Source organism: Schistosoma haematobium, chromosome ZW (genome assembly GCF_000699445.3).
Source record: "Schistosoma haematobium chromosome ZW, whole genome shotgun sequence".
Lineage (NCBI taxonomy): Eukaryota > Metazoa > Platyhelminthes > Trematoda > Strigeidida > Schistosomatidae > Schistosoma > Schistosoma haematobium.
The window spans coordinates 81607352-81625462 of NC_067195.1; the positions used below are offsets into that span (position 1 = coordinate 81607352).

Genomic DNA, 18111 nt, shown 5'->3' on the forward strand with positions numbered 1-18111 from the left:
TTTAAAGAGTACAATACAGTGAAATAAATTTGGAAAGAGAAAAAAAAGACAAGGAGGAATAAGGAGATCAAAATTTGGGAGAACACAAAGAGTGTATGCACCTGCACCATTGCAAACGATTTTGAACCATGTCATTCAGGGTCTCTATCCATCGGTTGCTATCATCTCGCGGTCCCCAACCAGGTAGTCTACATCTACCAATATGACTCAGTTCACTTGTCAGTGATTTCATGGACTTGTGCCATGTATGTAGAATACTCGAAAGACTTTTCTATTATTCTAATCTTATATATAATGTAATGGTAATTTTTAACATTATTTTAGAGTAAATATGATCGGATATAAATGATAGGATAAGGTGAATCGATTTGGCACAGATCTTCACATACACCAGTTTCATTGAGATGTTTGCATTATATATGTATATATATATTGTATAAAATATGTGAATGATATGTATTTCTTTTATTTCAATAAACATATTGTCTTTCCTTATTTTATGCATTTATGTATGTATGCAAGTGTACATATATATACCATTTAGTGTGAATTTATGTTCATAGGCTTTGTGCACAATTCTGTCTCTCTGTCTCTCTCTCTCTCTATTTCGTGCTCTCTACAATCCAATTCACGAATCTTATACTTATTTAATGAGTATCAAATTTCAAGTTTATTTGATGTAATTTGTTTGTGTTGTGTACACCTTCCTATCATAGTGTTTACGTCATTCAATATCCAGTATAGTTCGCATATATATAGATATACACTATAGCTTTTTAGTAAGCAACTGGATCGATTTGAGACAGTATTTATGTCAGTTACAAATTATTTATATGATGAATAGAAATACCATAACAAACTGACAAAAAAATGTGAAGTGAATAATATGAGAATAAGAGATAGAGAAGACGAATTATTGAAGTTCAACTTTTTATATTATATTGTATAGATCGCCTACGCAAATAATTTAAAATTTGGACTATACACTCATTTTAGTGAAGTCTAATGTACATTTACCCTACACTTTATAAGACTAAGCTATTTTTCTTATTTGACGGGTATTGTGTGAGTGGTAAAATAAATGAAAGTATGTATGTATCTATGTTTATGTGAATAATATATTTTGGTGAGAGTACATAAACATACACGTGTGTACTCTCTCTCTCTCTCTCACTCTTTCAATCGACAATACAAACAGAAGCTTTGTATTGATGCGATTTGTGGATTTTTATGCACAGACACATTCCTTCAATGGATCACTAAATTAAATAGCACAATCCAACTATTCAATATACAATTAGACTGATTTTTTATAAAAAGGCATAATAATATACAATTTAAATTAGAACTTTGATGGTGTTTACTCATTGTGTAGCAAATACATTCAAATGGCGGTTAGCAGAGATTAACTAGGAAGGAGAAGTGAATATTATTATTATTATTATTATTACTATTATTATCATTTCTCATAAACATCATTCCAATTTTCGATTCGATCCAGTTCGGAAATATAATAATAATATTATCATTATTATTCTTTATCAAGTTGACAATCTCTGCGATTTTCATTCAACTCACCTACTAATTCAATAATTACATCTTTTCTATTCAAACACTGCCTGTGTGTATATGTGACCGTCTTCCACTGGCTAATTGTCTACTGTCGGAATATTTACTACATATACAACATTGAATTCTAGTAGATATCTTTCTACTAGAAATATTCGTGTTTTCTTTTTTCAAAGTACATATTTTTAAAAGTTCCTCTTACATATTAACCATTTGTTCTGTCTTCCTTTGATTTTTTTTCTTTTACCGATCATTACTTCGTGTTTTTATTTCTTCTTTAAGAAGAAAACAAATTTCATCCATTCAATATTGGTTAACAAAGGAAGGAAACAATAAGAAAGAATATGATAAATATCAACTATTTACAATTTAATCTTATTCGAATGACAATATCCAACAATCAGCATTGTAATATTATTTACATATAAATTAGAAAATATTTATTTGCATCTAGTTTTTGTTTTTGTGTGTGTTTGTTTGTTTCTTACCTCTTTCTTTTATTCAATTATTATACATATTTACTGATACAAGACTATAACTAATCCTCGTCCTGGGATTACTGTTAGTTACGCTGATACTATACATAAACTTCGACAGTAATATTCGTATACGCTACAATCAATCAATCAATCAGTCAATCTAGTTAGAATTACGCTCCAGTTTTTTTTAATTTTTCTTTGTCGTTTGAATCATTCCTCTGTTCAATATTCAATAGTTAACTAATAATATACTTGGAAATAAATGGGTAAGTTGAGAGAATCAGTTTACTTTTATTAAATGAAGTCATGTTTCTCTATTGAACATGATTTAGTTTTCAATGTATTAAATAGATTGTTGTTTTTTTTTGTAAAACTTTAAATCGAAAATTTAAGATAATGTAAATTATTGAAAAGAATTATGAAGGAATGTTCAGAGAAAAGGTACCATAACAGAACTAATAACTGTTTGTTTAAATTAAAAGAATATAGAATAGTTGTTTTATTATTGAACAATTCATAATCTTGTATAGAATTACTTTTGCATGAATATATGATTAACTTGATAGGTTACAATATAGTGGTTATGGGTAAAATTTCCGTAGGTACAATGTTATTCATTGAATCAATCATTAATTCACTAAAAGTGTATATTTTACTGAATACATTAAAACATCGAACCGTAACCTATATCATTAGTCATTTAAAATAAATCTATGAGTGAACACTTAGTTGTTATTTGAGTTTGAGATCACACGTACTGTGAGTCAACTCAGGATTATGTAGTAAATTTTATTCATACGGCATATATTAGAATCGTTATTTATATTTTAAGACAAATATAAAACTATTGATCATATAACGAAATTTTCTCATATAAGAAAAACAATGTTCACGTGATTTGTGATGAATTTCTCTCAGTTATTCGTCTTTTACTACTGGTATTACTACTATTATTTATTATTATCATCAGTAGTATTTTTATTACCGATAAATAATGATTTTGCATAAAACGTTAAATAAATACATTTCTGAAATCAAAGAAATATCAACTAAACGTTAAAGACTTTTTAAATGTATAAGTAGCAAAGGTGAGACTATAATATATGGACGACCTTTGAGCGACGCTAAAGTCACCTTGAGAACGGATACCTACTAATTAGGACAAAATGAGAGCTATAAACCAGTTAGAATTATGATTTACGGTTGATGGTTAAGGTTAAAAATTAGATTTAGGGTTTTCGTCACGAACTGACATCAGCTATAATGCCAAAACTCTATTTAGCCAAATGGATGAATGAATTTCGCGCTATAATTTATTACTCGATATCTTATATCTGATTGGTTCGTCCATAAATTATGGTCCCGCCGCAGCAAAATAATGACCTTTTTTGTTCAATGATCAATTCTGTGCCAATTCGTTCACTGGTGAGATTGATGCTTGTTGACGAGGTATTTTAATGTATGAAACTCGTTGAAATACACATATAGTATGAATATATATATATATATATATACATATATATACATATATATATATATATATATATATATATATATAGTTCTGGATGTACTACTTATCGGAACTTACTAGTTACACATCAATATTTGAATCGATGAAATTGATTGATAATCGTTTCAACAGTGTGGGGCAGTTGGTCTCCAAGAAAACTACTCAACATGTTGAATAAAAGCTAATTAATTGATCTTTAAGAAATTTATCATTTACAAAATCATTTTTATTCCTATAGTAATTATTATCACAAATTAAACAATGGAATTTTATCACTTAGATAATGAATGGTGGACATGTATATTTGTGTACATATGTATTGATCAATGTTATTACATAGAAGAAACATAGGCAAATAAATGAAAGGAAACTATTAATTTAAGTCGAGGAGTAAATATATGTATGTATAGACTTGAAACAACTAGGAAACTCATAACAACAAAGGAAACTGTTTTACATTAGATTTTTGGTTGTTTAATGAGTTTTCAAATCATTTGTTATCATTAATTTATGGCAGTTATGTTAACTGAAGAAAGAAGAAAAAAACCTCATCCAGAGTATACATAACTAGCTGATGAGTCCCAAATAGGACGAAACGCACGTCTTGGATTCCACTGCTAGTCACTATCCATCTTTGCTTACATTATGAATTTCATTCTATTGATTAACATCATTAATTTATACCACAACTCTTTCATGATAAAATGAAAAATCTCAAAGAAATCACTCAATAATATTTTATGCAACGGTGAAAACATTGTTTGAAGATTGTTTTTATTCAACGAATTGTATTTTCATGATTTTTTTTATTTATCCAAATTCATGTAGCTACTGAAAGTCTTCAAGCTCGACTGACTGAATTCGAGGTAAGCTTAAACGCTAACCTTATTTGTTTTTTGTAATGTTATATCTAAATTACCAATCATTAACCAATCGTTAGTAACAAGTATATTTCTTGTGATATCTCAGTGTAAGTAGAAAAGTTATATTTCTAACATTTCGTCAGGTAATGTAACCTACTTCTTCGTCTTTTGTTTCTTTTCCACTCTGAAGAAGTGACTTACATTAAGTGACAAAACGTGAAAATTAAAATATTCTACTTATTGGGATATCACAAAAAATAATATATTTATTATTAAACTCTCTAACCAATGCCTAATTTATTTGAAACTATCAAGTTTAACCAATTGTGTTTTGTATAACTGTAGTAACAATAAAACGATGCAGTGATTAGTTAAAGTTAATATACAAATTTAATGGTAATAACATAAGTTGAAATTTGATGGAAAAATACAATTTAATTTGATGTATTTAATTTTTTAGAACTTAAATAATAAGACATGCTCACTGTAATGTAGATATACAACTGAAATAGTAACTATGTAAATATAAAAATACCTTATCCAGGATCATGTATTTGTAATGAATTCAATGTATAGAATACTTCCTTAATTATGTTCAATCTAAGTTTAAATACAGTGTCACATTTTACGAGTAGGAAATAATTCATTTAAACAATTAAAATGTAGTAATAAACCACTATGGTATTTTTTATTGTTCTGGAAGTAACACAAATGTTAATAAACAGAACTATTGAAATTCTTCTTCTATTTAAACTGTGGCAAATGGTTTATAAGCAAAGATGGATAGTGGCTAGCAATAGAATTCGTCCTATTTGAGACTCGTTTACTTATAAATCTTGTGACTTAGTACAATATCGGGTCAATCCGCACAGGATGTATATATGCCAACAAGATACTGATCAATTGCAGTTATGAACAACAATGGGAATATACAAGTAAAAAATACCAAGTGAATGTTTCAAATGGTGTTAATGAATTGATTGTAATAGTTACATGAGGAATAAAAAATGCCCGATATACTTATGAACTAGATTATGTATTATCAATTTACATCATTGATGAGTAACAAAATTATTTGTAGAAAAAAACCAATAATCTGTGATACTTTAAAATTAGTATGTAAATAGTCTATTAAAGTACATCTTACTTCATTTTGACTACATTCGTCTACTTTATAAATCGAAGAAAAATTAAGACAAAGAGAAAGCTTACTATTAAAGTTTCTCAGATCGAGTCAAAGGTTTTGATTGCTGTGGCTCAACTGAAGGTATATATATATATATATATGGAATTAGTTGTAAGTAGAATAAATTGCATAATCGAAGTTGTGTTAATTCACATTATACCTAGTTACTTCATTATAAATTTGACATATAAACATATCATAATCTTATTTGTACAAACTTGTATTTTTGTTTGAATCTAAAGATAATGGGTTCAAGTCTCAGTGTAAACATCAACACTGAGATGTGCCAGTTACCTCCGGTTGATAAGTCCCAAATAGGATGAAACTCATGTCTTACATTCCATCATTAATCACTACTCAAAAATAATAAAGTATAATTTATTTTAAATATATGAAAATAATATGCTTAAACACGCAACACACATATATACATCACTTATTTTGTTTCTTATTCATTCTTTGTTGATCTTCTTCTTCTTAGCGTCAAGCTCGTGGTGTATGCATAGGTGTAAATCATTTAGCACTTGACAGTGAACGTGTTAGACAAGCTGAATTATTACAAAAAATTATACAACTAGAAAAAGATATTCAACAATCTGTAAGTTAATAAAATGTAACATTTATAAAGATTATTCGTGTTAATGAAAGATTAACAGATTAGGGAATAATACTAACTTTATAAGCATTGGAGAATAAAAAGATAACTGGACAGATAAATTGTCCTATTATAAGAACCTTACTAATCACTGGGTGTCAACTCACTTATTTGAATGTCCAAGATTCGATTCTTTGTGAGGTCGTATAATGTGTACATTGATAAGAAGCCATTTACTAGAAATATATAGATGTCCAATGCTATATGCTTTTACAACGGTTGTCTAACTAAAATTCTTACGTAATGTAAATTGTTTTCAAATGTAGTTTTGTTTTTGTCACTGTCCGCATTAACCAATTTATTCATTCCATTGATTATTACTTTTTTAGAGTGCACAAAAATCACATTTACCTGACGCAGCAGCTGAGATTCGTGTAAGCACTACACTGTTTTTTCCTGATATTTATGTTAATCTTTGTAAAGTTTAAGATAATTTAAACATGTTTGTACGAAGATAATATTGATTAGACAAATTAACCAATATTACAAATACTGGGTTTATTGTGAAATGAAGTTTACATACCTCAGATTGTCACAAAAAATTGAAATATGATTTTGTTCACAATGATTTATGCTTGTCCACTGTTGAGATTGAGTAATGAATTCAATCAGTTTCTCATTGGTATGTAAGCTTCATAAACAGATACATCAATATATTAGCCGTGATTACAAGATTAGTCTTTTTTCAAATGAAATCCACAAAGTATATATAATCTTACATATGGGTCTCACTAACTAGATGTACGCACCTGAATCTTAATGTCTATCTAGCTTAGTTCAGTATCAAATAAAACGAAACAAACATTCTGAAATTTACTATTACTTACTTACGCCTGTTACCCCTCGTAGAGTATCACAGGCCGTTCACCAAAATTCTTCATCCAACTCCATCCTCAACAATCCTTTCCATTTCTTTACACTTGCTATTCATCCTTGTCATGTCTGATTCCGATTCCCTGTACAGTGTATTCTTTGGTCTCACGCCTTTCCGTTTTCCCTCATGATTCCAAGTTAGTGCGCGCTTCGTGATGCAGTTTGATGATTTCCGTAATATATGTTCCATTCACTTTCAACGTCTTTTCCTAATTTCCTCTTTAGCTAAAAGTTGACTTGTTCTCTCCTACAGTAGGTTGTTACTCATGATATCCGGTCAACAGACATTAAGTATTTTGCATAGACAATGGTTTATAAATAATTGTACCATTTTGATAATGGTTGTGATAGTTCTCTAAGTTTCAGCTCCATGCAGTAGAACTGTTCTGAAGTTTGTACTTACGATTCTGACTGTGATATTGACTGACAGTTTTTTTAAGTTTCCATATGTTCTTCAGCTATAAGAACCCCACTTGTAGAAAATAACCTTGGTCATTATCATAACTAATAAAATATATTTATTGCATAAGCTAGTGGCTATCTGAACTCAGTAGCTAAGTGAATAAATTGATGGCATTTGAAGCGAACAGTAATTGACTGGAACCATGGAGTGAAAATCAACTCTAGGATGCAGGTACATCCAGCTGACGAGTCTCAAATACGACATAATATGCATCTTGGATTCTACTGCTAGCCACCATCTATCTCTGTTTAAAATATATTTATTGTTTAAAATAAATTCAATGGTTAAGATCATGAATCAGTTGAAGCTAGACCACCATGGAAAACCCGGAAGCACTAGACGGCCGTTTCGTTCTATTATGGGACTCCTCAACAGTGCGCAGCCAAGACCTCGCTTCCACAATAGGATGAAACGGCCGTCCAGTGCTTCCGTGGTTTCCATGGTGGTCTAGCTTCAACTGACTCATGATCTTAACGATTGAAATTACTATAATATCCACAAAACCCATCTGATATTAAAATAAAATAGTTGTTGAAATTCAATTAATCACTAAGCCATATATTTTGTTTTTATCTTTTGATAATAAAAAAAGTATTTTTTTTATGTTTCTTTTTTCAATATTTTAAGGATGATGTGAAAAATAATACATCAGCATTACGTTATTTAGAAACAATATCTCAATTGGAGAATTCATTTACAGTAAGTTATAAATAAATATCATCATTTAATCAATAATTTTTATTTAGGTTCTAACAGAAAATGTCACTGAAACCTCTGTACAATTAAGTGCTCCTAAAGAATTAAAAGATGAAGTGCATGTGAAAAAAGTTAGTTTTCCCCCTTCCCCCTTTTTTTTCCCTTTAAATGGAGAAAAAAAAATCAATTTTAAAGTAAAGATTTCAGTTAACATGACAATGAAATATTCGCCATTGATTTTTGCTTTTTATTTTAAACAAAATTTAATTTAAATAAAAAAATAAAGATCATATAGTTAATTTATTGTGTATACCATCACTAATATTACTATAATAAAAGTAGTTTTTGGCAAGTGTTACTTACTTACTTATGCCTGTTACTCTTCATAAAGGAGCATAGGCCGCTAATCAGTATTCTTCATCCAACCCTGTCCTGGGCAATCCTCTCCAGCTCTCTCCAGTTGTTATTCATCCTTTTCATATCTGCTTCTATTTCCTAACTTAATGTGTTCTACGGTCTTCCTGTTTCCCGCTTTCCTTCATGATTCCAAGTTAGGGATTGCCTCGTGATGTATGTCTTATCTATTTCCATCATCTTTTCCTAATTTCCTCTTCAGCTGGCAAGTCACATAGCTTTAAATGATTTTCGAAAATAATGTCAGCATTATAATATTGACTATATTTCTAGAAGAAAAGGTTCATGAAAAATTAATCATAAGTTATTTATTCTGATATTAATAACTAGTATAATGATATAATTGTGTACTTGTCAGAATAACGTTTAAGTACTAATAATGAATAAGTTTAACACTTGAACTTAATTTGATAAATTATGTAAGAATAAAAAGGTTATAATTTCAATCAATAATTCAAATCTAGTTATCAAGTACAAATATGTGTACTTGGATTTGAATGACACTTTAGGAGTAAGAGATTTGGTGACATAATCCACATATCGAAATTGAAATAGTTTGTTCAAGGTTGAGATTGAAATTTAAATTAGGCATTCACTGATGATTCTCAGAGAAGTTGTAACCAATGGAGTTCAGCCACGTCGGATATGAGGTAGTTAGACACCAATGACATTCAATAATGTCTGGGGAATATTGCAGATTGTTTAAAGTTTAAAATGTAAACAGTTGGTTACCAACTCGATAACCTAAAATCTAAAGGCTCCTTAAGAGAACTAAAAGTCCTAAACATAACCTTTGTTGGTAGGATTATGGATGTACACTATTAAGTAGGCCAATAATAGGACGAAATTTTTATCCAGTGATTCTTGATTTTCTCTAGTCATCCCACAATATAGACTACATGGTTAAATGATCTTCAAAAACTTTTTATACTGAACATTTAAATGGTTGCAAATTTTTAATAAAACCATGTAAATTCATTTGTTCAAAATGTTTCACTTCATTAATTGACGTTCTCATATGTATCTATGCAATACTAAAACCATTAAACTGAATTAAAATTCTATTTACATTTGATAGTACGAAGTTGAATTAATGAACTTCATTTATTTACTTTGAAAAAATTATTAAATAATCTTTAAACTTACGGAACAGAATCTACCAATAATTCTTTATTATAAAACTCTTTTCTAAGTTGAACATTGAACTTTAATTGGCAGAACAATAAGCTAATCTTAGTTAATTATTTCTGTAGTACTCGCTTTTATTAATTCATTATATATGAGGAACCTTTATTTTACTACTGTTAATGCTAAGGACTTCAGCTGATCAACCGCTTCATCGTATATGTTCATACTGAGCTTCCATATTGAAATACATCCATATCCATAAAAATTTGGATAGTAGCTTGTAGCGGAATCCAAAACGCATGTTTCACTCTATTTAGGGATTTACTCGCAATGAAACCAATGGAGTATATGAGAAAAATGAGCAGCAAAAAAAACTCACTGCTATTCATTTTAATTAAGGGGGGTGGGAGTGTAAATCATTTACATTTTCTTTACAATTAATTACAGGCATAAACAATTAAAATGTTACTTGTAGAAATACGTTTTAAAGTGCGTCATAATATGCGTATCTATACTGAATAACAAAACAAAGTGTAAATAATTGATTAGGCATTTTGTTAATTTAAATCACGTTTTACCAGACACTTCCTGTTTTAGAGGGAAAATACACAAGTTTTATATTGTAATACAAATCAAGATTCTCTTATGTCATGAAACAGTAGAACTGGTTTTAATGGCGGAAGTAACATTGTTAATTTTAATAGTGGACGCCTAGTATTCAGTTAATCATAACTGTCTCATGTTTTCGTTATAACCAAAGGATATTTCATATAAAATCATTAACTGATACCAAAGACACTGTTGTTTAAGATCATCTGAATCGATTATACAGGAGAGATGTTTGTTCGTCTATTAAACGGCAAGTATATTATCCATATGTTCTCTCGGGATTGATTTACATCTGTGAAACATTGCCTTTAAGTTGGATGATATGCATAGGCTGAAAGTACTTGATAATATAAGTTTTGAAAGCATTACTCGTGTATGATGTAATCAGTGACTGTGTAGTTTTGAAGCTAGTCATGAGCATTTTTGGTCAAAAAAAAATATATATGTAATTATTTGCTGTAAACATTCACGGAGTAGGGTTATTGAGTTACTCAAACCCATGCACTGTCCAACACTGGCTAGAATACATGTAAGAAGGCTCTGGATACTCAAACCGATAAATGGTATCAGCTTATTGATTTAGTACTGATCAATATTATCTTCGTCTAATCCTCTAATGGTGGCTGAATTCTATCGATCAAGTTATAACATAACCATTAGTCTAGATAACTCTATATCATATACACTATTTTGATCGTTGGAGGTGGTCACTGGTTCAGCATTAGTTCATGAAATCAGTATTTATTTGACCCATAAAGAAAAGTATAAAGTTTCTGTTCGTTATCAGTGAGATAATTATCATCTATGGTTGACTGATCTGTTTGAATGATATTGATGTACGCAGTCTCTATAGCCTTCTGGGTATTGAATCTTCGTAATTTTTCTCTTTCCGGTCTACATTTCGTAGGTTTAATTCTTTACAATCATTCATATAATTACAAATTCTTTTCAGTTTCTCTGATTTTGACTTAGTTTTTGTGCGTTAAGTATGGCTATTTAGACAACTGGATATATACATTCCAAGCTGTATGCGACTTACTAACTGAATTGGTATGTGGAATGTGAATTTATTCTTGAATTAGATCAATGACATACGCGGATTAAAAGTCAAAGGATGAAATCATGCATATATACTTTAATATAATCTGCTGGAGTTATCATGAAAGGTTTATGAAGATTGTTGAGTTTCAAAATTTACATTACGGACTGATTGTAGCTCCATAACCATCTAAATCCAAGAGATACTGGATAAATGCTCTTTCTCTGTATGAAATCGCCCAATATTATTCAACTCTATCAGGACACATTTAAACCGCTAAATCACAATCCAATAATTGATATTTCTAACATCGATCAATTCGCGATATTGGTCTACCATATTTCACTGCCATTTCTGTCTGATTATTTCATACTCATCATAGTTCAACCTTTAAATTAATTTGACAAATTCAATTCATTGATTAAATTTTCCGTTGATTTGTTTTCTTCACATAAATTAAACAGGAATTAACTAGTAATGTGAAGAGTTGTTGGACATATGTTTCTCAATTGGCCCGATTAAGTCAAGTACACATTAGGAATGCTGCTGAATATCATCAGGTAAGTAAACATAAAATTGTAAGAAGAATGTTTACTTTTGTAAAGAAAATAATAATAATAATAAGTAACTTTGATAGACGATTTATTTAATCCTTTAAGCTTAAGGTATTTATTACACATTCATTCAATGATTAATTTTACATAGGAGTAAGCAGCTCAGAGTTATATCATAAGTATCAAAAATCGATCTGTATAAATCAATCGATACATTATATTTTACTTAAGTAACAACGATTTTCACTATTAACTATCAAATTTTCTATTTTCTGAATAAATTTCATTCAAAATGTATCCTATGGAAATTTACTCACTTACGCCAGTTACCCCTCGTAGAGTATCACAGGCCGTTCACCAAAATTCTTCATCCAACTCCATCCTCAACAATCCTTTCCATTTCTTTACACTTGCTATTCATCCTTGTCATGTCTGATTCCGATTCCCTGTACAGTGTATTCTTTGGTCTCACGCCTTTCCGTTTTCCCTCATGATTCCAAGTTAGTGCGCGCTTCGTGATGCAGTTTGATGATTTCCGTAATATATGTTCCATTCACTTTCAACGTCTTTTCCTAATTTCCTCTTTAGCTAAAAGTTGACTTGTTCTCTCCTACAGTAGGTTGTTGTTGATAATCTCCAGCTAATGGCCAATGGAAACTAGTTGAAATTAGACATTAACACCATTGGATAATGGCTCAGTGGTCTAGTTGGTTAAGCGCCTGGCGCGAGACCGATAGGTCCTGAGTTCGGATCCCGCGTGGAGGGGTCATGTATGTGCATTGCTGAGGAGTCCCAAAATAGGATGAAACGGCCGTCGAGTGCTTCCAGGTTTTTCATGGTGGTCTAGCTTTAATTGAATCATGGTAACAACTGTTGGAATTACTACAATCTCCACAAAGCCCCTTCTCATACATACCGTTAAAATTCATAAGTTAATTGGAAATAATACTGAGATAAATGATTAATAACTAATTTTGAGCATATGATACATAGTGTCATTTATTAATATTACCAATTATTTGCACTAAATAATTCAATAATAACAACAATAATAACTGTTGACACTTTTATTCAACTGAATAATAATAGAGAATATTATCAATGATATCACGCATTTTTATTTTGAGTATAATTATCTTGTATATTGATAGATAACATAATGTAGGACAGTGTACTAGTAACTCATTCTGTACATTCTCTCTCTTTCTCTCTCTCTTTCCTACAATTAATCATACTTCAAAAAGTATACAATCACAAATTACCTCCAATTTAATGGATAATAATAAATCAATTAATTAATGATTAGTATTGTTAATATTCGTAATAGAATAATGAAACAACTTTGATCAGTCGATTCAGTTGTACAGGTTTAAGTCAACTATAAAGTATATGTTGTTTATCCATTGTTTGATGTTATCATTATTATCTTTGCGCATAAGTATAGAAAAACAAACAATAAAATTTAATATTTTTTGGTGTATATTCCATTGTTTTGTTTAATTGATTGTTAAAACTAGTATACCAGGTCATATTTATATATACTGGTCAGTTATGTTTTATCGATAAAATCAGTTTCTATTTATCGATTAACTCAGGTTTATTTATTTAGAACTATATTTGAATTTAGAATAAGGAACAATATTTATTCAAAGATATAGGTTACAATATAATTGATTGAAATCTAAGGTAATGGATTAAAATGAATATTATAATTAGAGTTTAAGTAATTGGTAATATCATAGATTGAAATCATGAGTCAATTGAAGCTAGATCACCATGGAAAACCTGGGATCACTGGACGGCCGTTTCATCTTATTGCAGGACTCCTCAGCAGTGCGCATCCACGATCCCACACTCCGCGAGATTCGAACCCAAAACCTATCAGTCTCGAAACGGGTTCAAATCTCGCGAGGCGGTATCGTGGATGCGCACTGCTGAGGAATCCCGCAATAAGACGAAACGGCCGTCCAGTGCTCCCAGGTTTTCCATAGTGGTCTAGCTTCAAATGACTCATGATTTCAATCTGTGAAATTTCTAAAACCTCCACAAACACCTTCTAATAATTGGTAATAGTTGATGAAAAGAACTAAACTTGGGTTTATTGTTAGTTGGTACTCGTTAACAAAATGTAGTTGGTAGAAATGATGTACTCTTCAGGATTTAAAATTGTATCACCTAATGCTATAGACAGAGATTTATTATTTTTTTAAACCGTGATTGACCTTCTATCAGACTTATTACTTACTTACTTACTTACTTACTTACTTACTTACTTACTTACTTACTTACTTACTTACTTACTTACTTACTTACTTACTTACTTACTTACTTACTTACTTACTTACTTACTTACTTACTTACTTACTTACTTACTTACTTACGTCTGTTACTCCTCGTGAAGGAGCATAGGCCGCTCATCAGCATTCACCATCCAACCCTGTCCTGGTCAGTCCTCTCCAGATCTCTCCAGTTGTTATTCATTCTTTCTATATCTGCTTCTATTATCCGACGTAACGTGTTCTACGGCCTTCCATTTTTCCGCTTCCCTTCAGGATTCCAAGTTAGGGCTTGTCTCGTGATGCAGTTTGATGATTTGCGTAATGTATGTCTTATCCATTTCCATCGTCTTTTCCTAATTTCTTCTTCAGCTGGAAGTTGGTTTGTTCTCTCCCACAGAAGGCTATTGCTGATGGTATCCGGCCAATAGATGTTGAGTATCTTGCGTAGACAGCTATTTATAAATACTTGTACTTTTCTGATTGTGGTTGTTGTAGTTCTCCAAGTTTCAGCTCCATACAGTAGAACTGCCTTGACGTTCGTATTGAAGATTCTCACTTTGATATTGGTTGAAAGTTGTTTTGAGTTCCATATGTTCTTCAATTGTAGGAATACGGCCCTTGCTTTGCCAATCCTCGCCTTTATGTCTGCATCTGAACCACCTTGTTCATCGATGATGCTTCCCAGGTATGCGAAGGATTCTACATCTCCCAGAGTTTCGCCATCAAGAGTGATTGGACTGCTGTTCTCCGCTTTAAATTTGAGGACCTTAGTTTTCCCTTTGTGTATGCTGAGGCCTACTGATGCAGAGACTGCTGCTACACTGGCTGTCTTTATTTGCATTTGTTCGTGTGTATGGGATAGGAGGGCTAGGTCATCTGCGAAGTCTAAATCGTGTAATTGATTCTGAGCTGTCCATTGTATGCTGTGTTTTCTTTCAGATGTCGAGGTCTTCATAATCCAGTCGACCACCGGGAGAAAATGGAAGGGAGAGAGTAGACAGTCTTGTCTGACTCCGGTCCTTACTTGGAATGCATCTGTCAGATGTCCTCCATGCACGACCTTGCACTGTAGTCCGTCGTATGAGTTCCGGATAATATTGACAATCTTCTCAGGAACTCCGTAGTGTCGAAGAAGTTTCCATAACGTTCTCCTATCTACACTGCCTTTTCATAATCAATGAAGTTGATGTACAGTGTTGAGATCCACTCAATTGATTGTTCGATGATGATCCGTAATGCAGCAATTTGGTCTGTGCACGACCGATCCTTACGGAATCCAGCTTGTTGATCTCGAAGTTGGGCGTCTACTGCATCTTTCATCCGGTTCAGCAACACTCTGTTAAAAACTTTCCCTGGTGTTGACAGTAGTGTAATGCCTCTGTAGTTTTCACATTTGCTCAGATCTCCTTTCTTTGGAATCTTAATGAGGTGTCCTTCTTCGCAGTTCATCGGCACTTGTTCCTCCTCCCAAATCTTTTTAAATAGAAGGCGAAGCATGCTTGTGGTTACTTCGACGTCTGATTTCAGTGCTTCAGCTGGTATGTTGTCGGGTCCTGATGCTTCCCCACACTTGATTTGTCTGATGGCCATTCCGATTTCTTCCTTCGTTGGTGGGTTGACGTCTATGGGAAGATCTGTGTGTGCTGCTTCGATGTCCGGTGGATTCATTGGAGCCGGCCTATTCAGGAGTTCCTCGAAGTATTCTACCCATCTGTTCCGCTGTTGTTGAATTTCAGTGATTGGCTTGCCTTCTTTGTCTTTGACCGGTCTCTCTGGTTTACTATGTCTTCCTGCTAGTTTCTCCGTTGTATCGTAAAGCAGCTTTTTCCGCCGTCGTTGCTAGTTCCTCCACGTACTTCTTCTTGTCGGTTCTAATGCTCCTCTTCACTTGCTTGTTTTCTTCTGTGTATTCAGCTTGTGCTTGAACTTTCTCTGCTCGTGTTCGGCTGTTGTTTATTGCTGCCTTCTTGTTCTTCCTTTCTTTGATCCTGTCCAGAGTCCTATCAGAACCAAGACATCATCATTAACTGATCATAAAATATTAATCTATATTATAGAATCCAAATATCAGTAGTAACATAGTTCAATAGATCAGTTTGAAATCTAGACAATAGTGTAAATAACTTGATACAGAGATGTATTTTTTTTGGTTGTTATTTAGTCTAAAATAGTAGAAAGGAATTTCTGGTGCTACGCGTTGGGCTTGAATTATAATTAAGGTTTAGTTATTTCACAAATCTAATTAGCATTCTCATAAAATTCCTAAGTTAAGAATACATAAATTCTATCATTTCTTTTTTGATTTTGGCCTCAACGATAAAGTTTTAGAAGAAAGTCTTAATAAAATAAAAAAATAAGCGGAATACTAAGTAGAAATAAGAAAACACAGTCTATCTTTTCTTAATTTTGATTTGAAACCTTCCACCATTTCAAAAGACTCAATATATTTTTGTGCCAACAACCGGTCCTTCGGGTCATTGTAAGAGTATGTAACCTTGGAGTTATTGTACCGCGCATAATCTTAATGAATATATTTGATCAATAACTCTGATCTGGTGTCTGAAATACTAAGATTGTCATTTCTAAGTTCTAGTAGATTAGAGATGGTAATTTTTAAGATAGTTCTAATCAGAATATAGTATCATAGCCCTCACACATATCGAATGAGATTTGTGTGGCGCATATGTATTTGGTGCCTCCTCGTACCAATATCTGTGTTAAAATAAATAAATAAATATCGACTCGACGAATTACACAAATTCTTCAATTTGTGCGGTTTAGTAAAATCGAGTTTAGAGTATATGGTTCTATTCACTTTTTGTTGGAGATAACTTATATATGTCAATGGGTGATATTCAGTTTAGTGAGAATTATCATAAGAATACTTGATATTAGTTAATACTTAGCAATATACTATAATTATAAATCATAATATATAGACCTGTACATTTATCTTTCTTTATTGCATAGTGATCTAGGTAAGGGATAAATAAAAGAATCTCAGTAAAAAGAGGAAAATAGATGAGCCTACTAAATATCACAGGTAAAGTACCAGTAAGAAACGTATCAACAGCTCATCAAGTCCACATTAGTTCATATATGGTAGGTTTGTGAAGAGTGTACGATTCAATAACATAACATTCCAAATATAACTCCGAGTACTATTCTGAAAACAACAGTAGAAAAAACTTATCATACAGACTACTTTGTCTTTACCGAGACAGTCAGTCTTATCACTCCACTCAAATCACATGGGTAATACTTGACATACATATGTAAACAAACAATCGTGATTAGAATAACATATGAAAAATGGCTATAAAATCAGAACCATAGCTTCAAGGAAATGCATAAGATTAGAAATTATGCTTTTCTAATGTCAAGCATATACTTTCAAATAGGTCATGAAGCTCATTTGAAAACAACTTTCAAGTTCTTATATAGGAACAGTCAAAAAAACATTGTGAGATTGGCAAAAACCTCAGGGATTATAAAATTTAAATGTCTTTTGTGATCTTGAAAATAATTTCTCCATTGCTTGAGTGCACACTAATAATCCTTGATGTATGTTAATACGTATTCTTTCTAGACTATTCTGTCTTCTATTTCCGAATATCATCATTTGTTTACTGAATCTTTTCTTTGTTAATATAAAATATACTGATATAAATTGAAAGGTATTGTGCATAGAGAACAAATTTGATTTCTAATCACCCTTTCTGTATCTATAAAAGTGACTGATTTCTCCTAAATGCAGTTAGTTGAGTAACTCTTGAGAAAGATTTCTGACAAAA

The 18111-nt window shown here is 31.5% G+C and overlaps 1 protein-coding gene across 2 annotated transcripts in view; it reads left to right on the plus strand.

Annotated features, from left to right (window-relative positions):
* Positions 1-1070: 1070 nt before the first annotated feature.
* The window catches only part of MUC4 (Mucin-4), a 60584-nt gene continuing 43543 nt past the window's right edge, over positions 1071-18111 (plus strand). The window contains exons 1-7 of one of the 2 annotated variants that reach the window (XM_051212454.1): positions 1071-2314; positions 4387-4424; positions 6089-6205; positions 6592-6636; positions 8226-8297; positions 8345-8425; positions 11949-12044. In XM_051212454.1, the coding sequence (XP_051072640.1) occupies positions 2311-2314; positions 4387-4424; positions 6089-6205; positions 6592-6636; positions 8226-8297; positions 8345-8425; positions 11949-12044 (453 nt within the window). In that variant the 5' untranslated portion in view covers positions 1071-2310. Of the gene's footprint in view, positions 2315-4386; positions 4425-4700; positions 8298-8344; positions 8426-11948; positions 12045-18111 lie in introns of those variants that run through there. The other variant, XM_051212455.1, reaches the window with a different exon arrangement.